General features: G+C 57.1%; 1 protein-coding gene across 1 annotated transcript in view; it reads left to right on the top strand.

The window, feature by feature from the left end:
• The first annotated feature begins 4,182 nt into the window (after positions 1-4,182).
• Positions 4,183-23,549, top strand: part of LOC103306993 (immunoglobulin superfamily member 1-like) — a 55,450-nt gene continuing 36,083 nt past the window's right edge. Inside the window, exons 1-3 of the mRNA XM_065570971.1 lie at positions 4,183-4,213; positions 7,200-7,490; positions 10,832-10,964. Coding sequence (XP_065427043.1) covers positions 4,183-4,213; positions 7,200-7,490; positions 10,832-10,964 — 455 coding nt within the window. The remainder of the gene's footprint in view (positions 4,214-7,199; positions 7,491-10,831; positions 10,965-23,549) is intronic.

Below are 23,549 nucleotides of genomic sequence, written 5' to 3'. Positions count from 1 at the left end.
GATCAGAGGTAGTCTCAGAACATCAGGTGACAGTCCCAAGGGGGTCTCTGTGACCGAACCCGTCGCAAGGTCCATCAATGGCTATTAGCCAGGATGGGCAGGGATGGTGTCCCTAGCCTCTGTTTGCCAGAAGCTGGAAATGGGTGACAGGGGATATCCACTGGATGATTACCTGTTCTGTTCATTCATTCTGGGGCACCTGGCACTGGCCAGTGTCAGAAGACAGGATACTGGGCCAGATGGACCTTTGGTCTGACCCAATGTGGCCATTCTCATGTTCTTATTAGGCTTGTAGCAGTGATGGAATAAACTGCTGGCTTGTGAAGTCCCTGGTTGCTTCCAAATAACTGGAAGGTCCTCAGGCCCTGGGTTAGATGCTCCCATTAGTATAAGTTCAGACTCCAGAGGTGTGAGCAGGAAAGCGGCAAAATGGAGATGTTTCCAGTGCCTTTTATAGCTTCTGCCAAGTGAAGGGAAACCCATCGTTCTCCCATGGAAAATTACAGGGAAGAAGATGGTGTTTGGAGTCACATGTCCGTGCGTGCTGCCCTTAGTCATAGGAGAGGCCATCCCAGGAAAGGCCATTCAGTGTAGACAGGCATCTCCCCAGGTCCATTGTGACCTAAGTGTGCTTTGATGGGCGATTCAACTTGAATAGTTCCTTCACAGTCTGCTGGCTAGTCGCCTTGTGGTTGTTACCACAAGAGCAAACATTTGAAATACAGGTACATGGTTAATATTCATAACTTCAGATACAAAAATGATTCATGCAACCACAGTCAGCCAATCATAACCTCTCCATACACACCTCACTGGGATACTTTGTACAAGATTTGTTGAAATTATATAACGGTAGCAACAATGATCGACATGGTCTTATTTTAATCCGATAACGTCACACCCCCTCTTTGGGTCTGCGGTTGCTCTGCTCCTCCTGTCACGGACTCACAGATGCCCACTCTTGGCCCCGTGCGGTCTGTGGGGGGGGTGCCCCTTTCAGTGAGACAGCCCTTCTCGGGGGTCCACTCTCTCTCAGGGTTAGGCCCCTCCACCTCCTGGAGCCACACCTCTCTGAGCCTTAGCACGTCTGTCTCTGCCGTGGGCCCCCTCAGGGAGTCCACTCGCTCTGGATCCCCGGAGCCTCCACCCCCCAAAGGGGTTGATGCAACCCTGTTCTCTAGCGCAGAGTGACTCTCAGCCAGCGTAAAACAGGAGGGTTTATTGAGCGTTGAACACAGCACAGGAAACGCTCAGGGCCTCAGGCCTGGCCTCCCTCAGCCCAGCACATCCAAGTCTCCCCTGCATCCAGGTGGGCTCTGCCTGCTTCCCCTCTCCAGCCCTGAGCCCCCCTGGTTCCCAGCTCGGCATCTGATATCACCGGCCCCAAACCCCACCTCTGTCCATTGTCTTCTCTCCAGGGAAACAGGGTCACCTGGGCCTCCTCTCCTCTCAGCCCCCTCTGCCTGGAACGGTCTGGTCAGGTCACTGGGGTCCTCTCTTCACAGCCCATTGTCCTCCCACTGGCCAGAACTGGCTGTGACTCCTGAGATGGGCCTCCCGGTCACCAGGTCACCAGTCACTGTGGTCTCCATTCTCCAGGCCATTGGCTGGGGTCCCAAGCTCCCTCTCCGGTCCTCTGTACCAACAAACTCCCTCTCCCCTCACCTCGTTAAACTAGTAACCCCCAGGGACACTGAGTCCCACCCCCTCCGCATGCAACCTGCTGGAAAACATGGAAAAAACCCACACAAACCCTCCAAGTCGTCACACCTCCCCATCCAGGGTATCAAAGTCCCACTGGACGACAACCCCAGGCAGCCTCCTGCTCCGCTGCCCGCTCTGTGCCATTGCCCCCGTGGCTGGCAGGGGAAGCCCGGCCCGTCTGCTGCTACTCCAGGGTCCAGCTCAGGGACCTACAACCACCAGCCAAACTTTGTCCCCGTCCCAAACCTGGGCTGCTTCCTCCCCATCAGGGTCCTTCTCCACCCTCCTTGGGGCCCCTTCCCTCGGGGCCGGCACCCAGGGCATCTGTTCTCCTCGATTTCCCCCCTCCCCTCTCTAGGCCCAGAGACCTGGAGACCTTCACCCAGCAGGGGAGGAGGCGGAGGTGTAGGTGAGATGAGCAGGGGCAGGGCGGGGAGCTTGGCTGCCAGTGGGTGCAGAGCACCCACCAATTTTTCCCGAGTCGGTGCTTATGGGCCCAACCCCACATTCACCCCTCCTCCTCCCTCTGCCCCTCTAGGCAGTCTGGGGGGGCAGGATTGTTCCCCACCTCCAGGGCTGAGGCGTCGGCCATCTTAGCCAGCATGGCCGCCCTGCGAGGGCTGCAGGGGGGCGAGGGGGTGGCCATGTTACCTGAGGGCAGCCAGGGGCTTCCTTCCCTTGGAAAGCAATGGGAGATGGCGGCCATGGCTAGTGGGGGGCTGTGAGGGGGGACAGGCTGGGGGCTGGGGAGTCAGGCAGGGGTGGGGGGGTCAGGGGGTGGGGGAATGACCCTGCTTCACAATGAATCTGCTGCTCATCTCCCTCCTGCTCCGGAGGCGAAGGATCCCGGGGGGTTGGTGAGCAGGGGGGTCGGGGCCCTGGGACGAGGGGGCTGATTGAAGGAGGCTCATTGGGTCCCTTCGGCTGGGCAGCTGATGCACCTTTAATGCAGCCCCGGCCCGGCCCAGCGCTGTCTGCGAGCACCAGAGGGGCGACACCGTGACGGTGACACCAGGAGTCCTGGCCCCACCTCCACCCCGGCTCTAACCACTAGCCCCCACTCCCCTGCCAGAGCCCGGCACAGAGTCAAACCTTCCTGACCCCAGCTTCCTCCTGCCGCTAGCCAATGGCGTATAAACAAAGCCTGTGTCACGTCCCTCTCTAGGGGCCTGGCCACATAACCACTGACAGTGTCTCCTCCAGCTCGGGGGCAGGGTCTCTGCGGGGGCATTAGAAGGTCCCTGGGTCTCTCCTGGCTGGGGGCCTGGGGTGGAATTTCTCTTTCTTCAATTTTCTTTTGAACCTGGTTGATTTAATTCACACACTGAGAAAAGCCCCTTAGAACCAGGCTTTACAGTGTAAACCCAGCATCACCGCTCAGCTATGGCACAAGGGGCAGCAAACCCAGGCGTCCCCCATCGCGCCCGCTCCTCACACGGTGCCACGGCTCATGTCACAGGTGGGCAGGTTTGCAGGCTGAGAGGGAAGCCTGCAGAGTCAAACCCTCCAGCACCAGGAAATACCACAGTTACGTTTTCCTCAACTCTGCCCCCTTTAATTGCGTGATCACGTATTAATTTTACCTACATGGGTCACCAGCCAGTTTTGAACTCAGAACGCAACAAAGCGGGTGGGGGGTGTGGCGGGGAAGGGGGGGGTCTGTTTGTGAATCTTTATGGAAATACAGGAGAACTCGAGTGTTACAAATACCTCGGGATTGGAGGTTGTTCGTAACTCTGAAATATTCGCTGCTCTGAACAAAAGGTCATTGCTGGTCGTTCAAGAGTTTACACGTCAACATTGACTTCATACAACTGAACATGGACTTAGCACAGCTTTGAAACGTTACTATGCCGAAGAAAAATGCTGCTTGTAACCATCTTAATTTAAATGAAACAAGCACAGAAACAGTTTCCTTCCCTTGTCAAATCTTTCTTTTTAAACTTTGCCTTTATGTTTTTAGCAGTTTATGTTTAACACAAAACTGTTCTGTATTTGCTTGTTGTAAGTGATCTCTGCTGCCGTCTGATCGCTCACTTCCAGTTCCAAATGAGGGGTGTGGTTGGTTGGTCAGTTCGTAACTCGGAGGTTCTACTGTAGTGGTCAGTGGAAGATTGAAGACAAGACCCTGTGGTCTCCTGGCTCCCAGCCCAATGCACCTTCCCCAATGCTGCAGGGTGCACTGAGAGTGACCTCTCCCCCCTGCCCACAGAGACATAGACAAGCTGGGAGCTGCATGATGCTTGGCCAGGCTGATGGGCCCAGGGTTTCCTGGGTTTTGCAGGGGCCTCTGCTTGTTTTGCCTGCCCTAGATTTCGCCAACAGATTAGAGACAAGGTGTGATGGGCACAGGAAGAGACGACACATCATCAACTTCCTGTAGCTGGAGCCACCAGCTGAGTTCCTTATTTGGGGGTCAGTGGAGTTGGGCTTCGGGGCATTGGTGGCAGCGCTGAGGGACCCCTGGCTGCCCCCGTCATGGCATCTGCTCGCACTGTCCTCTTCCTCGGTGAGTATCAAATAAAGCCAGGGCGTGTGCCCATGGGGGAGATCTGATCCCAGGGCATGTGTCCATGCGGGCGGGGGGGAACCCTAGACCAGGGCATGTGCCCATGGGGTGGGCAGGTGGGATCAGAGCCCAGGGTGTAATATTGAGTCACTCTGGGATCTGGTCCCTAACGAGCCGTCTCCTTTCCAGGCTGCTGGCTGGCCGGGCAGAGCGGGGTGTCGGGACGTGAGTATCTGTGGGGCAGGGGAACTTTCGTGTTCAGGACGGGGAGGGGAAAAGCGATTTCCAGCCTGTTCCCACCCTGAACCTTCAGGCTTCACAGGAGCCCCCCGGGCATGGGCTTAGCACCCTCTTCACCCCCCACCCCCTCACCCTGGGTCCTGCCCCCAGGGAGCGCGGGGCTGCTCCGTCCCCTTGGCACCTCCCCTGCTGAGCCCCGTCACTGAGGCCCCTGCAGTCAGGTTCCCTGGGCCCTAGTGCACAATGCAGCCTTAGGGCTTAACCCCTTCCTGCCCGCGCTGTAGCTGGGGGACAGGAGGCGACTGGGTTATGTGGGTGGCCAGCAGCAGCCTGGGGGTGTTCGCTGCCTTTCCACACTGTGGGGGCAGGAAGGGACAAGCTGCTTCCATCCCTGGGGGAGAGGGGGAGAGATGAGCTCTGCAAAGACAGGGGCCAGGTCATCCCTTCTCCCTCCTGCCCCGCTCCTCCCTGTTGGCTGGAAGCAGCTCCCGTCCCTTCCCTCCCAGACAGGGCCGAGAGGCTGCTGCTGGCAACATTCTGGTGTGAACCCTGGCAGAAATCTGGGGGCAGGGGGGGGTGCATATGACCCTGTGTCTCACCGCCCTCACATGTTGCCTCGGGAAGACACGGCAACAGGTATCAGGAGAGGCGGGTCTGTTCCCAGGGGCCCAGCCAGGCATGGAGGGTGGAGAGCGCTGGGCTGGGAGGTTCGGGTTGGTCAGTCACCAGCCCCATGTGAGAGAGGGATACGGGAGTGTGTGTGTTTGTGTGTGTGTCTGTGTGTAACTTCTTCCTGTAGTGGGGGGATAGGGGTGTGTGTGTGTGTGTCACCCCTCCCCATGTGAACGCTAAAGCTTTAAAGATAAAGTAATACAAATAATCCAGCTACGCAGAATTTCTTATTAACAGGGGCTCAGTCAACTTGATGTTAATTTGAATGTTTGTACTGCGTAGCTCTGATTGATTGTCATTGAACTCACTTGAATATGAGTAATTTTACCAGGTATCCCGTATTCAGCATAGGGAAATATGGTCATCCCACTGGTGGGCTGAGATCAGAACCCAGCCCAGCCCCCAGTGCAGTCAGGGATGACTCCGGATTGACCCCGGGGGGCTGAGATCAGAACCCAGCCCACAGGTTCCCTGTAGGGTTTCAGAGTAGCAGCCGTGTTAGTCTGTATCCGCAAAAAGAACAGGAGTATTTGTGGCACCTTAGAGACTAACAAATGTATTAGAGCATAAGCTTTCGTGGGCTACAGCCCACTTCTTCGGATGCATAGAATGGAACATATATTGAGGAGATATATATACACACATACAGAGAGCATAAACAGGTGGGAGTTGTCTTACCAACTCTGAGAGGCCAATTAAGTAAGAGAAAAAAACTTTTGAAGTGATAATCAAGCTAGCCCAGTACAGACAGTTTGATAAGAAGTGTGAGAATACGTACATGGGGAGATAGATTCAATGTTTGTAATGGCTCAGCCATTCCCAGTCTCTATTCAAGCCTAAGTTGATTGTGTCTAGTTTGCATATCAATTCCAGCTCAGCAGTCTCTCGTTGGAGTCTGTTTTTGAAGTTTTTCTGTTCCAATATTGCCACCCACAGGTCTGTCATAGAATGACCAGACAGGTTAAAGTGTTCTCCCACTGGTTTTTGAATGTTATGATTCCTGATGTCAGATTTGTGTCCATTTATTCTTTTGTGTAGAGACTGTCCGGTTTGGCCAATGTACATGGCAGAGAGGCATTGCTGGCACATGATGGCATATATCACATTAGTAGATGCAGTTCCCTGTGGGTGCAGTGAGGTGTCTGTTACCCCTGGCGCTGTCCCTGGGGCTGGGCGCTAAGGGCAGGTTACAGACACACGGGGAGGGGTTTGCGTCTCCTCATCTCACGCCTGTTTGTGTGTGAACGCAGAGCTCCCTGCGCCTATACCCTCCATCTCCGTCAGCCCCAGCGGGGTGATCACCCAGGGGGGAGCCGTCACCATCCGCTGTCAGTGTTGGTGCGAGGCCAGGAGGTTATTTCTGTATAAAGGTGGAATCAAAATCTGGGAGCTGGATGCTGGTGGGGACGGGGGTGAATTCACCATCCCCAGCGCCAGGTGGGAACACGGAGGTGTCTACAAGTGCCAATCTCGCTCCAGATCAGAGCCACCCAACTGGTCGGATGCCAGTGACATCATGCGGATCATTGTAGTAGATGAGGGGCCCGACTCGGCATCCCCGCTCCCAGCCCCATACCCAACCAGACCATCATGGGGGTCTCTGGGCAGATGGGACACTCCTTGGGTGTCACTTAACCTGCCTGTGCCTCCATTTCCCCTTGTACGAATGGGAGATAATCATGCCTCCTGCACCTTGTGTCTGGTTAGATCATCAGGACTTGGCTCTAGGGCAGGGTCTTTTTCTCACCGTGTCTGTGCAGCACCCAGCACCTCTGACTCCCAGCCCCCTCCCGATCTAACCACTAGACCCCACTCCCCTCCCAGAGTCAGGGATAGAACCCAGGAGTCCTGGCTCCCAGGTTGCTGGGCCCCGTTAAGGAGATAGACGGGTAGAGAGGGATGCTCTGGATTTTAGGCAGTTCCGGGCGTAGCTCCCAGCAATCTCTGGGATCTCGGAGAGGTTCCTCTGGCTGGGTTTTCTCCCAGGGGCCCCGTCTCTGGGACCGTGCGGCGAGGACGGGGCGCAGTGACTGTGCCGGGGTCTGTCTCACGCCCTGTCTCCTTCTCACTGCAGAGACCTACTACCCCAAACCCTCCATCTCCCTGCGCCCCAGCGGGGGGGTCGCCCTGGGGGGAGCTGTGACCATCCGGTGTCGGGGTTGGTACCAGAACGTGAGGTTCCTTCTGTACAAAGATGGAAACCCGAACGCGGTGCAGTACGCGGAGCCTGCTGGGGACCTGGCTGAGTTTCCCATCAGCAACGTGAGCCGGAGAGACGCAGGGAGCTACAGCTGTTATTATCACCACAAATGGTACCCGTTCATCTGGTCGTATCCCAGTGACCCTGTGGAGCTGGTGGTAGCAGGTGAGGGGCCCGGCTCAGTATCCCCAATCCCAGCCCCACACCCAGCTGGACCCTCGGGGCAGCGGCATGTGCAAGGGAGGAAGCAGGCGCAGGCCCCTCGAATCAGTGGGTCCGGAGCACAGAACTCCTCCGGGGAGCAGAGCCCTGCGGGGAGCACACAAAGTGCCCCTCCAAAAGCAGCTACATTTTTATTCCTGTTCACGCCACTGATCAGGGGGTCTCTGCACCAATGGGGCGCTCAGAGCCAGGCTCTGCCCTGAGCCCTGGGCCCAGCAGAGGGGATGCCCAGATGGGGGTAGGGACGGAATCACTGGGGGGTTCAACAGCAAGGGGGCAGCAGCTGCTGCTGGAGGTTCGGGGCTGAGGGAGGGGGGATCCCTGCCCCATGGGGAGCTGCAGAACAGGGGCCTTTCCCAGGGGATGCTGCCCTGGTCTTCCCTGGTCCGGGGATGCACAATGGAGTTGGGGTCCAGGGGCTGCCCAGTCAGCACCGGCCCCAGCGCTGAATTCACTCCCCACCAGGCCGGACAATCAAAGCCAAAAGAAACGCTAGGTCGTGGGCCGAGCAGTGTCACCTTTTCAGCGGCTTCCCCCCGCGGGCCTAAGTTCTCGGTTCCCTCCCTCCCCCATCCCAGCAGATGCTCATTTTAATCCCACCAAGTGAACTGACCCAGCTGGGTCCCAGCAGACGGATCCGCCCCCGACGGAGCTGGATGGAGAAGGTGAGTGGGAGAAATGGAACAATTCATCCCCCAGGGAACAGGGCTCCCCGCTCAGATGCCCACGGGGCCATTCGGGCCCTTTGGAGGGGGATGGTCCCTGCAGACAGAACTGATGGGTTTAGTTCTTCTATATAGAGGATGATGGAGAGCTCCATGGTGGGGTGGGGGTGGCCACGGGTCCGTGGGAATGTGAGTCCTTGGGAACATAGGGCGGTGCACAGATGGGAGCACATCTGGTGATGGATACAAAGATGGACTAAGACCTTGTCTACATGAAAACTGGACCCGAATGATGAATCCCGTGTGGTTCCCAACCCGCACTGGTGATCTCAGAGCGAGTCTGGGCTGTCGGAATTTGCACCTCCTGGTTTGATACACTGAGGGAATGGGGGGTCCCCACTCCCCAGCCACTAAAATCCCCCTCCCCCGTCCCGGCACTGACAGTGACGATTGATGCTGAGTCGGGGGGGATCACTGAGTCGCTGTTCCATCCCCTCCCCCTGCCCCGACGGACACTGGTTCTATTCCTGCAGGGGGAACCGACCCGACCCAGCCTGGAGCGGCGCTGGCTCCCACCCGCCCGGGCAGCGCGGGGCAGGGTACCGGGGCTGGGGGGGGAATCACCATCGAACCAGCCCTGGAAACAGGCTCGTGGTGCCCAGGGGCTGGGACGGGGGCAGTGAATCTGGTTGGGTGGGGCCCAGATACCACAGGGAGGGGCTCATTGAAATGGGGGGATGGAAAGACAACCCCCACTGCCCCTCCCCCATTGCCAGCCCCCCAGCTCCCCCAAAGCCTCCTGTCCTGCAGGTCTTTGCCAGGAAGCTGTGGGGGATCCCAGGGGCGGGGCAGGATCTGGTGTGCTGGGCCCTCCTGGGCACAGGGGGGCTGGGGCTATAATCCCCTTCCCTAGGCCCCATGATGTCCCCCTGGCAATAGGGGTGACCATTACCCAGAATTCCCTCTCCTTGCCCTCCCCCCACTGGGTTCTCAGGGGATCCCCGACCCCCCCCCAATAAATGTTCTGCTGCATCTGGCTGGGCCCTGGGCACCGCAGGGATGTGGGGGGCAGCAGGTGACGTCCCAGTCTCCCCCCCACGTGCACTGCCTGGCTGTGTTTGGCAGGAGCCGAGATACTCCGGGGCTGGGCTCACTGCACAGCAGACAGGCCGGGGCAGAGGCACCTGTGGTAGGGTTACCATATTTCAGCAAGCAAAAAAGAGGACGGGAGGAGCCCCGCCCTAGTTCTGCCCCTGCCCTGCCCTAGCCCCGCCCCTGCCCCTCCCACTTCCCGCCCCCCTCAGAACCCCCAACCCTCCCCCCACTCCTTGTCCCCTGACTGCCGCCTCCTGGGACCCCTGCCCCTAACTGCCCCCCAGGACTCCACCCCCTACCTAAGCCTCCCTGCCTCTTGTCCCCTGACTGCCCCCTCCTGAGACCCTCCTCGCATCCTAACTGGCCCCCTAGGACTCTACCCCCTACCTGTCCCTTGACTGCCCCAACCCTTATCCACACCCCCAGACAGAGCCTTGGGACTCCCACGCCCCATCCAACCACTCCCCACCCCCTGACAGCCCCCCCCAGAACTCCCGACCCATCTAAACCCCTCTGCTCCCTGTCCCCTGACTGCTCCGATCCCTCTCCCCACTCCTGCCCCCTGACAGCCCCCCCAACAGAACTCCCAACCCCCCCCGCTCCTTGTCCCCTGACTGCCCCCTCCTGGGACCCCTGCTCCTAACTGCCCTCCAGAACCCCACCCCCTACCTAAGCCTCCCTGTTCCTTGTCCCCTAACTGCCCCCTCCTAAGACTCCCCCAAACTGCCCCTCAGGACCCTACCCCCTACCTGTACCCTGACTGCCCAAAACCTTATCCACACCCCCCCAGAAAGCCCCACCCGAACTCCCGACCTCCCCCCAGCTCCCTGTCTCTTGACTGCCCCCTCCAGAACCTCCCTGCCCCTTCTCCGACCCCCTGGCCCCCTTACCCTGCTCAGACCAGCGTGCCGGGGAGGAGGAGCAGGGGGAGGAGCTCCAGACTGCCGGTGCGAACGGCCGGCTGGTGATCTGCGAATGCGGGGAGGGAGGGAGGGAGGGAGTGATCTCTGCTGCAGGGGAGAGGAGGGGGAAGTGGAGGAGGGGCTCTCTCCGGCTGTCGGAGCCCCATGTAAATGGCACCATCCGGCCGGCTGCCCTGTCAGCCGCACGCGCTCTGCATCAGGGGGGGGGGGGGAGTCCAGACATTTACAAATTCCCCCCGGACGCTATTTTTAACTCTAAAAGCCGGACATGTCCGGGGGAATCTGGACGAATGGTAACCCTAACCTATGGGGGTGGACAAAGGAGCACTACAGGGGGGCCGGGTGGCTCAGGGGGCAGTTCAACTGCCCAGGTGCCCCATTCACCGGGGAAACTGAGGCTCAGCCCCCAGGGCAGCAGAATGCAGCCTCCCCTGAGGGGTCCAGCCCCAGGGAGGCCCCAGAGCCGCGGTGCCTGGGAGACGGCCAGAGGGGGGCTGGACCAGACCTGCCGGATGGGGGGCGTTGGGGGCTCTGCTCCCAGGGCAGCACCTGCTGCTGGTTTCCCGTCCGAGCTACCTGAGTGACTCTCCCCTTCCCCCAGCAGCAGCCCCCTCGGGGCGCCCAGATTTCACCCGCACCAACATCACCCGCCTGGCGCTGAGCGCTGTGATCCTGCTCGTCGTGGGGCTGATCTTGGCTGAGGCCTATTACAGCCGCCCGAGGGGAGCACCTAGGTGAGATGACCCCCCCTTCTGTGCCCCTTGCTCCCCCCAGGGCCTGGGTGCAGGGCGACACGGGCCCCTCTAACCTGCTGTCTCTCTGCACCCCCAGGAACCTGGATCTGGCCGTATGGAGGAGAGCCGCTTCCCCGTGGGGGACTGAGACGTCAGCACAAATCTCCTGCCCCCAAACGCCCGTGCCTCAGAGAATCCCGCCCCCAGACTGCTCCCGACCCAACTGCTGCACCCCAAGATTGAAATCCGGACTTCTGGCCCCACGGTCTCCAGTCACTGTGGCACCAGCTAGACGAGCGGCCCCAGCGCTGGGCGCGTCGGGCTCCCCACGGAGCAGCCCCTGGTGAGTGTCGGGGTCCCATTCGCTGCCCCAGCCGGTCCGGTCTTTGCCTGGGGCTGTCAGTGGGGAGCGGGGAGGCTGCGTCTGACCCTGGGGCTGGAATAATGACACTTAGTGCCCCCCAGGTGTCTGTCCCCCTCCTCTCTCTGCAGCAGGTCCCCCAGACCCTTTTCTCTCCCCGCTTTCTCCCTTGGCCTCCCCTCACCCTGTATTTCTATTGTACAAACCCCCAGAGCTTCTTGCTCCCCTGCCCCCAAATCTCCCCACCCCAGGGGACGGCTCTGACAACGGAGCCTCCAAATGTCCCCTTGTGGTGGGTTCAGCTGACGAAGGTGAGTGAGAAGTTCAGGCAGCGTCACGAGAACCTGGACGAATGAACGTTGGGGGGGAAGTTGGCGAGACAGAAAGACGGGATTAGTCCAACCCGACCGGCCGCCGGACAGAACCCACGGGCCGGGCTGGGGCCCACCTGGGACACGGGAGAAGTGGGGGAGCAGAAATCCGTGACCCACAATTGGGGTGTTGGAAACGAGACCTCATTGGTGGATAAATCCTGTCAGGGAGGGGCTGTGCCACCCACCACCACTTTTAGGGGCGCTCCGCTGGCTCCTCTACCCCCCCCAAGACAGTCGCTAGCGTCTCTGGGGCCAGCGGGGAGACGCCCAAACCCAGGGGATTTTCCGGCTAGAGACTCGCTCCAGCGAATGGGGCCGGGGCTGGAACAAACCCCTCGTTTCACACGGCGCCTGCCACGGCTCCCCTGGTTCCTGCCCTGCTGTGTCTGTAACAGCCGGTCCCAGGGGTCAATGGGGGGTTTGCCGTGGGGCTGAGCAGGCTGCAGGCTCTGGACCCCACCCCCAGCTCCTGTTTAACCCTGTTCAGTGTGGGGCAGGGGCTGGGGCATGTTCGCACCTCCGGCCCTTTACCGCATCTCCATGAACACAACAGGGCGCAGAGTGATTTAACTGCCAGCACTTCTGGGCCCCCCCATGGTGGGTGTGTTGGGGCAGCCGGCTGGAGGGAGCCGGGGTTTGAGGAAAGTAGGTTGGGGGTGTCGGGAGGGGGGATAGGCGTTTGAGGGCAGACAGGTTCCCCCCAGGTCAGAATCGGGGGGCAGGATTGTTGGGGGGTATCAGAGGGGGGAGCCAGCACTCCCGAGTGCCCCCTGGGCTGCCACTTCTACCCCCAGCAGCCTCCCCGCTCACTGCCCCCCTCACCCCTCCCCTCAGCTCCAGCCCCCTCCGCCCCAGGGTCGCCCATTTTATTTTCTGTCTCTGAGTCCTCAGTCTCCCCTCCACAGCTCCCCTGCCCCACATTCCCTGCCCCATAATGTCCCCCAACCCCACATTCACCCCTCCCCCTCTTCCTGCCCCATTAAGAAGTCCAGGGGGGCAGGATTATTCCCCCACCCCAGGCTGAGGCGTCGGCCATGTTAACCAGGGGGCAGTATGGCTCCCCTGTCAGGGCTGAGGGGGCGGCCATGTTAACTGAGGGCAGCCAGGTTGTGCTTTCCCTTGGGGAGCAATGGGAGATGACGGCCATGGCTAGTGGTGGGGCAGTGAGGGGGGGACAGGCCAGAGGTGCCGGGGGGGAAGAACACGGGAGGGGCCGCGGGGATGATGGGACACGGGCTGGGGAGGCAGAATGGGGGAGGGGCCGGGGGGGGCGAGGTCGTGTTGCCGACAGCCCTGTGTCACTAGCGACACCCCGTATTTACACAGGAAGGTGCCTGTCCCATGGCACATCAGGCCGGGATTCCCGTTCTCCCGTATCTCAGTGCCGGCTGCGGCCTGGCCGGTGTCTGCACAGTCCGGTGGGTCACGGGGAGAACGGGCCGTTTGTTTTGTCACCGGCTCCAGCAGAGTGCACGTTGGTGCCTGTGAAGGAAACCCTGGCACGGGAGCTGTGCGCGGGCAGTGCCTGCTAGCAGGAGCCCTGCCAACCTGGGCCTGCAAACAGAAGGGGCTCAGTGCTTAGCAGTTACATGAGGAGTCCTGGATCCCAGCCCCCTCCTCTAACCACTAGACCCACTCCCCTGTCAGAGCCCGGAACAGAATCAAACCTTCCTGGTTCCTAGCTTCGTACTGCCGCTAGGCGATGGCGTATAAACAAAGCCGGTGTCATGTCCCTCTCTAGGGGCCTGGCCACATAACCACTGACAGTGTCTCCTCCAGCTTGGGGGCAGGGTCTCTGTGGGGCATTAGAAGGTCCCTGGGCCTCTCCCGGCTGGCGACCCTGTGACACTACACCCCGTATTCTTCATAGAAATATTGTTATAATATGATTACAGCATAACTAAGATGGTGCTTTATGCAAGATGGGTCTTGTGAGGCATCATTGGAAAGGTGATGATTTACTGACTACGATTATCCTGTTTGTACGCATGGACCATTTTTGTATCTAAAGTTAGGAATATTGACTATACATCTGTACTGAAAAAGTGTTTGCCCCTGGGGAACGCCCACCTGACAGAATGCAACCAGCCTGGCTGGCTAGCTGGGGACCAGTCAATGGACCATTAGGGAGAAAAATAAATCTTTGAAGATGCTAATATCCCGCCTTCCTCAGAAATTTCCTGGGATGCTACAAACTCTGACTCAAGGCTGCTTTGACCCTGCAGGGTCATGTGATTAATTCACCTGGTACTGGACTCCATAATGGAATACCAGTATTTTTCCACTGAAGTGGGAGGTGGAACCACACTGGAAAACAAAGGGTTCCCACCATATGTTAAACCTATTGAAGGCTGGGAAGTGAGATAATCAGGGTTCATTCTTCACTGAATCCCCACCCAGGATGACTGCTGAGAACATCTATCAAAGACAAATGGGGGGGGGGGGGGGCAGAGAAGGACTGAGCCAGGCTGGGAAAGGTGTCTGGCCTGTGACAGGAATACCTGGAGTTTTAAGCTGCAGGCAAGAACAGTTTGCCATCAAGAAGCTCTGCGATCTGCTTAAAACAACATTTAGGGGGAGAAATTCCTGCTTGTAACCAGTTTCTTTAGTATCTAAGCTCATATTGCGTTTTGGTTTTATTTGCTGGGTGATCTGCTTTGGTCTGTTGGCTGTCCATTATCATCACTTGAAATCTGTCTTTTGTAGCTAATAAACTTGTTTTTGTTTTTCTAAAACCAGTTTGTGGAATTCTTAACTGGGGGGCAAAAAGATGTGCAGATCTTCCTCCCATTGCGGGAGGGAGCGGATTTCATGCGCTTACACTGTACCGTTCTCTGTGCAGCACAAGACAGTACAGTTTGGGTTTACACTCCAGAGGGGGGGGTGCACTTGAGAGCTGAAGGCTTCCCACGCCGAGCTGGTTTCAGTGTCTGTGTCTTTCTGTAGCTGGCTGTGTCCCTACCTGTGTGTGTGCTAGGGAAGGCTTGAGGGCCTGGCTGAGAAGGCCAGTGTGAGGGAGCCCAGGCTGGTGGAACCGGTGGGCTCAGTGGTACCCCAGTACATCACGTGGCACCCCAGAGGCAGGGGGAGCAACCTGCCACAGACCCACTGGGGGCACAAGATGGAATTTCTCTTTCTCAGATTTTCTTTTGAACCTCATTGATTTAGTTCACACGCTGAGAAAAGACCCTTAGAACCAGGCGATCAACACTCAATTATGGCGCAAGAAGCAGCAAACCCAGGCGTTCCCCAGTGCCCCTGCTCCTCACACAGTGCCACAGTTCCTGTCAAACCTGGGCAGGTTTGCAGGCTGAGCAGGAAGGCTGCAGAGTCAAACCCTCCAGAACCACAGTTAAGGTTTCCCAAACACCCTTAACTCTGCCCCCTTGTGCACATGCATTACAATGCCATCCTTTAATTTTGGGATCACGTATTAATTTTACCTTTATCAGTTGCCAGCCATGTTTGAAGCCAGAATGCAATAAAGCAGGGCCGGGGGAATCTGCATGGAAATAGTGGTCAGTCGAAGATCAAAGACCAGGCCCTGTGGTCTCCTGGTTTCCAGCCTGGTGCACCTTCCCCCAGGCTGCAGGGTACATTGAGACCTGTCCTCCCATTCCACAGAGACACAGACAAGCTGTGAGCTGCATGGCACTTGGCCAGGGTTTCCTGGGTTTTGCAGAGACCTCTGCTTGTTTTGCCTGCCCTAGATTTCGCCAGCAGATTAGAGACAAGGTGTGATGGACACAGGAAGAGACGACACATCATCAACTTCCTGTAGCTGGAGCCACCAGCTGAGTTCCTTATTTGGGGGTCAGTGGAGTTGGGCTCCAGGGCGTTGGTGGCAGCGCTGAGGGGCCCCTCGCTGCCCCCGTCATGGCGTCTGCTCGCACTGTCCTCTTCCTCGGTGAGTATCAGAGACAGCTAGGGCGTGTGCCCATGGGGGGACCTGAGACCGGGGCGTGTGCCCATGGGTGGGGAGGGGGGAGGGATGAGACCAGGGCGCGTGTCTGATCCCAGGCTGTAGGATCCAGTCGCTCTGGGATCTGGCCCCTAATGAGCCGTCTCTTTTCCAGGCTGCTGGCTGCCGGGCAGAGCGGGGTGTCTGGAATTGATTATCTGTGGGCCTGGGGAAACTTTAGTGTTAAGGATGGTGAAGGGGGGGAGGGGGAACAAGAGGAGCTGACCCCTGAACTTTCCCCTCAAAAGTCAATTCAACCTCCTTGTATTGACCATGGGGGACTGAGACCAGAACTCGGCGCTGCACCCGTTGCAGTCAAGAGCGACTCTAGATTGACCCCCCTCCCAAGGGGAACTGAGATCAGAACCCAGCCCTGCCCCATAGCGCTCAGGAGTGACTCCGGATTGACCCCAGGGGAACTGAGATCAGAACCTGGCCCTGCCCCCATAGCGCTCACGAGTGACTCCGGATTGACCCCAGGGGAACTGAGATCAGAACCCGGCCCTGTCCCCATAGCACTCAGGAGTGACTCCGGATTGACCCCGGGGGGCTGAGATCAGAACCCAGATCACAGGTTTCCTGTGGATTCCTTCTCCTAGGGGAATTCTGTGCCAAAATATTAAATATTCTGCACACAATATTTCAAAATATCTGTCTGCGAGTGTGTCTGTCTGTAACAATACAGACCAAAAAAAAAAAAAGATTCTGGTAATTTTTTTTGACAAATAGTTTCCTCACTAGGCGTATTAACACACAACGTTGAGAAATTCATTTAACTCACACGACACAACTGTATTTCCTGCACCTGTCAGAAGCAGTGCAAAGGCTTGGGGGAGTTGGGGTAACGGAGGAGCTGCGGGAGCGGGAAGGAACCTGGGAGTGAACCTGGAAGGTGTTGGGTGTGGGCGGGAGGTTTTTTTTTGGAGTGGGGAATTGTTAGGGGGCTGGGAAGCCTCCCCCATGCAGACCCTGGATGACCTCAAGCCTCTCCCATTCAGTCAGGTACATCAGCCCCTGTCCCCCCAACCCCCGTCCCCATGGGTCTCTGCAGCCTCCTCCCCCATCCCCAGACTCAATGCTGTCACCCCACTAGCTCCTGAGCCCCAGTCTGTGACCCCCCAGCAGCCCTGGGTGCCCCACTCTGCCCTAACCTGGCTCTGCGGCAGGTGCTGTGATGAACTTCTGCTCCTGGGGGAATTCTGCAGCACGGGGCAGGCAGAGAATTTATTTCCCCACAAAAAGAACAGGAGTACTTGTGGCACCTAAGAGACTAACAAATTTATTAGAGCATAAGCTTTCGTGGACTACAGCCCACTTCTTCGGATGCATATGCATATGCTTATGCTCTAATAAATTTGTTAGTCTCTAAGGTGCCACAAGTACTCCTGTTCTTTTTGCGGATACAGACTGACACGGCTGCTACTCTGAAATCTATTTCCCCACAGAAATACATTGTCCCAGAGCTGCTGCAGTTCTGCCTTTTGCCCACCAGGGGTTGCTGTGGGGCCAGAACAGCGGGCTGTGTTCATGCTGCTGGCAGCTCTAGCACCAGAGCGGCCTCTCGTGGTAAAAAGTTGGAACTGCAGCACTTCTGGAGCAGAATGTATTTTCTGAGGGGGGAAAAACAAAATTATGCAGGACATGATTTCTGCGCATTCTAGTAGTGAGCCAGCCACTCCCAGTCCCAGCAACTGCACCAGCAACTACACACCACACCACAGAAACACAAACCCAGGAAACAATCCCTGTAACAAACCCCATTGCCTACTCTGTCCCCATGTCTACTCTAGTGACACCATCATAGGACTCAACCACGTGAGCCGCGCCATCCGGGGCTCTTTCACCTGCACCTCTACCAATGTGTAAGAAGTAGTAAGAAGATATATATACATACAAAGAACATGAAAAGGTGGGAGTTGCCCTACCAACAATAAGAGGCTAATTATATATGTTCCATTCTATGCACCCGATGAAGTGGGCTGTAGCCCACGAAAGCTTATGCTCAAATAAATGTGTTAGTCTCTAAGGTGCCACAAGTCCTCCTGTTCTTTTTGCGGATACAGACTAACACGGCTGCTACTCTGAAACCAATCTCCCTGGACATTCAGTCACAGATTTAAAATAGGGTTACCATATTCAAACATTTAAAAAAGAGGACACTCCACGGGGCCCCGGTCCTGCCCCCGGCCCTGCCCCAACTCCGCCCCTTCCCCGCCCCAACCCCACCCCTTCTCCGCCCCCATTCCAACCCCTTCCCCAAAGTCCCTGCCCCAACTCTGCCCCCTCCTCTGAGCACCCTGCATTCCCCCTCCTCCCTCCCGCTCTGATCTTGGTTGGGGGTTGCTAAGTGCTTCCCTGCTCCCCACTCGCCCCGCAGCCCCTGCACCCCCCCGCCCCTGCAGCCTCTGTGCCCCCTGCTCCCCACTCGCCCTGCAGCCTCTGCGCCCCCCCGCCCCTGCAGCCTCTGTGCCCCCTGCTCCCCACTCGCCCTGCAGCCTCTGCGCCCCCCTGCCCCTGCAGCCTCTGTGCCCCCTGCTCCCCACTCGCCCTGCAGCCTCTGCGCTCCCTGCTCCCCACTCGCCCTGCAGCCTCTGCGCCCCCTGCCTGCCCTGCTCTTCCTCGCCCTGCAGCCTCTGCACCCCCTGCCTGCCCTGCCCCTGCAGCCTCTGCGCCCCCCGCCCCTGCAGCATCTGTGCCCCCTGCTCCCCACTTGCCCTGCAGCCTCTGCGCCCCCTGCCTGCCCTGCCCCTGCAGCCTCTGTGCCCCCTGCCTGCTCAGCCCCTGCAGCCTCTGCGCCCCCTGCCTGCCCTGCCCCTGCAGCCTCTGTGCCCCCTGCCTGCTCAGCCCCTGCAGCCTCTGCGCCCCCTGCCTGCCCTGCCCCTGCAGCCTCTACACACACACACACACCCCGCCGCCTGCCCTGCTCCCCCCACTCACCCGGCAGAGGGAGAAATGCAGGCTCCACGTGGAATCAAACAGTGCCGGCTGCTCTGTGGGGGAGGAGGGAGCTGGGGAGGGGGAGGGACTCTGGCTGCTAGAGGCCCTAGTGGCTGCGAGCGGCTTTCAATCAGGCCAGGCGTCCAATCAGCCGCGCTGCACTCCACAGGAGGGGAAGGGGGAAATCCCGGACATTTCTACTTGATTAGAAATCTCCCCTCCGGACGGCCATTTAACACTGAAAAACCCAGACATGTCCAGGGAAACCCGGACGGATGGTAACCCTATTTAAAAGTATCAGGGGGTAGCCGTGTTAGTCTGGATCTGTAAAAAGCGGCAGAGTCCTGTGGCACCTTAGAGGCTAACAGAAGTATTGGAGCATAAGCTTTCGTGGGTCACAAATACTTCTGTTAGTCTATAACAGGGGTAGGCAACCTATGGCACGTGTGCCAAAGGCGGCACGCGAGCTGATTTTCAGTGGCACTCACACTGCCCGGGTCCTGGCCACGGTCCAGAGGGCTCTGCTTTTTAATTTAATTTTAAATGAAGCTTCTTAAACATTTTAAAAACCTTATTTACTTTACATACAGCAATAGTTTAGTTATATATTATAGGCTTATAGAAAGAGACCTAAAAATGTTAAAATGTATGACTGGCACGCGAAACCTTAAATTAGAGTGAATACATGAAGACTCGGCACACCGCTTCTTGAAGGTTGCCGACCCCTGGTCTATAAGGTGCCACAGGACTCTGTCGCTTTTTACGGATTTAAAAATAGCCATCCTGTCACAAAAAAACTTCAAAACCAGACTTCAAAGAGAAACTGCAGAGCTACAATTCATTTGCAAATTTAACACCATCAATTTGGGCTTGAATAGGGACTGGGAGTGGCTGACTCACTACAAAAGCAATTTTCACTCTCTTGGTATTGACACCTCCTCATCAATTACTGGGAGTGGACCAATGCACCCTGACTGAATTGGCCCTGTCAACACTGGTTCTCCACTTGTGAGGAAGGGGGTGTAGAGAGCGGTTGGGGCAGGCAAGGGACAGGGAACGGGGGGGTTAGATTGGTCGGGGGTTCTGAGGGGGCTGTCAGGAGAAAGGGGTGTAGAGAGCGGTTGGGGCAGACAAGGGACAGGGAAGAGGGGCATTAGATTGGTCAGGGTTCGGGGGGGCTGTCAGGAGAAGGGGGTGTAGAGAGCGGTTGGGGCAGGCAAGGGACAGGGAACGGGGGGGTTAGATTGGTCGGGGGTTCTGAGGGGGCTGTCAGGAGAAAGGGGGTGTAGAGAGCGGTTGGGGCAGGCAAGGGACAGGGAACGGGGGGGTGTTAGATTGGTCGGGGGTTCTGGGGGGGGCTGTCAGGAGAAGGGGGTGTAGAGAGCGGTTGGGGCAGGCAAGGGACAGGGAACGGGGGGGTTAGATTGGTCGGGGGTTCTGGGGGTGGGAGTGGAGAGAGTCACTGGGGTGTGTGTGTGAATCTACCAACACCCCAACACACACACCCCTGCAATCAGGGCGGGTGCAACCACTAGGTGAACTAGGCAGTGGCCTAGGGCGGCAAGTGGTTGGGGGCGCCCGGGGCAGTCCTCAGGCATAGGCAACTGGGTAGGGCACCTGAAAATTTGGGGCATCACTGGGTCTTGGTGTCCACCCTACTGGTTTTCCTATCCCTGTTCTGACCCTTCCTGCCGGCTCCGAGTCTTCCTGGGAAGGGGGTCTAGTAGTTAAAAGAGAAACAGTCTCCAGCCTGCCAAACCTAGTAGCACAACCCTGAAACTGTTCAAGAGCCATTCAAGGGGCAACGAAGACATTTAACAGGCATTTGCCAACCCCCAGGTATCTCCTGTCAGTTTCTGAATGTACTGACAAAACCAGTTATGCATGTCTAATATTCTCGGCCTTCTGGCTAAGAGAGGTGAAAACATGATTTACTCAGAACATGTCAGTCTACAGGACCTTAGTTTAAAATTTGCTTTAAAAATATTTCATTAGTGAGTTGGTGAAGATTATAAAATCACATCTCTAAAAAATCCTTGCACAGATTTTTAGATGCACAATCATCTTTAGCCTTAAATGCTGTGATCTTCAGACATATGGGATTTTAAACACATTCTTCAAAAGATCACCCTTATCTAAAATGCACGTTTTAATTACTATAGTAAAAAAAAAAACTTACTTCCAAAGGCTTCCTGTCCTTTCTGTCCATCCATTTCCCCCTTCACCCCCTCCCCCCTCACCCCCATTGAAGGAAGCAACAGCCCTTTGCTTCCAGATAGCTGGACATAGAGTTTTCCTTTCTTTACTTCTGACTATCTGATGAACTAGTTTTAAGCAAAATCAGTACCTTAGTAAGATATCAAACCCTTTGTTATGCCTAAAATCTTTGGAACCATATTTTTTAAAGTTGGTGAAATGTCATAAACATGTGTATTGTTCTGGAGATCACACACAGTAAATGAGTGTTCCCTTTTTCTAAAAGCAATGAACATGTTATGAACACACTAAACCTCTGTGACTGATTCATGTAAAATAATGCCTGTTTCAGTGAGTTAAATAGGTAGTAATCTGGGATGATGACTTTATGAAGGTTTAAGAGTACATTTAAAATATAAAATCAGACTAGAAATACTGATTAAGAACATGTAAAACAGAGAAGAGCTGCATCATGGATTCCAGAATATTTAATGTTGGATTCAGCAAGACAGCTGACTCGCCCTTACTGCAAAGTTTTTGCAAATCAATGTCTGACAAACTTCAGGGCATATCAAAAAACCTGTGACTGGCATTTTTCATTCCCAAGTTTAGTGCTTTTAATCAGGTACCTTCTGCATGTCCAGTCTGTGTGAGGGAGAGGGTGCAGGGATCTCTGCGGGGAACTGTGACTCTCCGCCACCGTGAGGCAGGCCGGGCCTCTTGTTATTCTTTCTGCCTTGTCCCTCCGCCCCTGCCGGATGCAAGCTTAGGTTGCAGTCGGGCATAGGGCACCTGTTTAATAATACTGCATAGGGCTTGCGGGGGTGGGGAGCCCCAGCTATGGAGGAGCCGGCGTGGCGCAGGGGGTCAGGATCCCTGCAAAGGTGGTGGTGCCGCTAGCGGAGAGCAGCCGCGCCCCCCCGCCCCTCCTGCCCAGGCTGTGGCCTGGCACCCCCCCCGGGGGGCACCTGCAGACTGCAGCAGATGCATGCGGGCAGAGGCCCCCTTGCATCCCCCCGGCTCCCCCGTCGCCGCGCTCGGGCTCTGTGGCTCCCAGGCATGTGAGCCGCCGCTGGGGCGCGGGGCCCTGAGCCTGCTCCGGGAAGGACAGCGGCGGCTCACGCTCCCGGGAGCCACAGAGCCCGAGTGCGGCGAGGGGGGAGCCGGGGGGGTGCACGGGGGCCTCTGCCCACATGCATCTGCTGCAGGAGCCCCCAGAAGGCAGCTCCTCCCTGCTGCGCTGCTGTAGTGGCCCAAGCCCGGCAAAGCCAGTGAGTGGACTCGGGGCGGGGGCCGCCAGGGTGTGGTGGGGAGGGCTCGCGGGGGGGCTGTGCACCGTCCAGGGGAGTTCAGGGGGCGGGGAGGGGGGAATCTAGTCTGAACCAATGTTACGGGATGGGGGGCACAAGGTGGAAGTTTTGCCTAGGACGCAAAATATCCTTGCACCGGCCCTGCCTGCAATCCTAGAATCATAGAAGATTAGGGTTGGAAGAGACCTCAGGAGGTTCTAGTCCAACCCCCTGCACAAAGCAGGACCAATACCCAACTAAATCATCCCAGCCAGGGCTTTGTCAAGCTGGGCCTTTTCAGTCCCCAGGCAGATGGATTAAAAATAGATTATTTTTAAAATAGGAACTGGATTTTTTAAATTAACCTTTACGGATGGAGATTCCACCACCTCCCCAGGGAACCCATTCCAGTGCTTCACCACCCTCCTAGGGACATAGTGTTTCCTAATATCCAACCTAGACCTCCCCCACTGCAACTTGAGACCATTGCTCCTTGCATCTGAAGAAGTGAGGTTCTTACCCACGAAAGCTTATGCTCCCAATACTTCTGTTAGTCTCTAAGGTGCCACAGGACCCTCCATTGCTCCTTGTTCTGTCATCTGCCCCCACTGAGAACAGCCGAGCTCCATCCTCTTTGGAGCCCCCTTCAGGTAGTTGAAGGCTGCTATCAAATCCCCCCTCACTCTTCTCTTCTGCAGACTAAACAATCCCAGTTCCCTCAGCCGCTCCCTGTAAGTCATGTGCCCCAGCCCCCTAATCATTTTCGTTGCCCTTCGCTGGACTCTGCAATCCCAGCTGGCGATCCCATAAGGAAACCCCCCTCGCAGCAGCCCCACCCCAAATCATTGCGTGTGCCAGGTAAAGGGGTGGGGTTTGATGTGAGGGGGCTGCTGGGGCCCATGTGGGTCAGGGTTGGGGGTCAGAGTCTGCGGGCGGACGGGGGACACTTATGAGGATGTGCGGCTGTTTCCCTTTGTTGATGGAGGTGTCTGTGGAACAGACATTTGGGGGGCTGGGAGGAGCTCAGCACCGGGAGGGGGAGGGGACACATTGAGGCAGTTTTTATGTGATTTTGCATCCTATTAATCTCCAGATTTGTAATAAACACTGAACCACAAACCAGCCCCCCTGGATAGCTCCCAGCCCCCCCTCTCCCTGCGTCGGGAGTGTGTATCGTACCTAGGGGAGATGGGATTGCTCTCGTGAGAGTGGTAGGGCCTCCTGCTCTAACCACTAGACCCCAGTCCCCTCCCAGAGCCGGGATATATTACAAGGTCGCTGCTGGGGAATCAGGTTTACGCTGAGTTTCACTGGCAGTAACAGAAACAGAAAGTGAGCACCAGCTCCGGACGCACTTCCCCTGTTCACGGATTTTTTGGCTGCTGATTTAGCAACTTAGGATCTAACTGTATCCCTCCCTCCCTTCCTCCCCACCTCACAGGGGCCAGAAACCACCCCACAGACCCC

The sequence above is a fragment of the Chrysemys picta genome, chromosome 17, assembly GCF_011386835.1.
Source record: "Chrysemys picta bellii isolate R12L10 chromosome 17, ASM1138683v2, whole genome shotgun sequence".
Classification (NCBI taxonomy): domain Eukaryota; kingdom Metazoa; phylum Chordata; order Testudines; family Emydidae; genus Chrysemys; species Chrysemys picta.
Note: the sequence above shows the minus strand (reverse complement) of the source record. Positions and strands in the feature narration are given on the sequence as shown.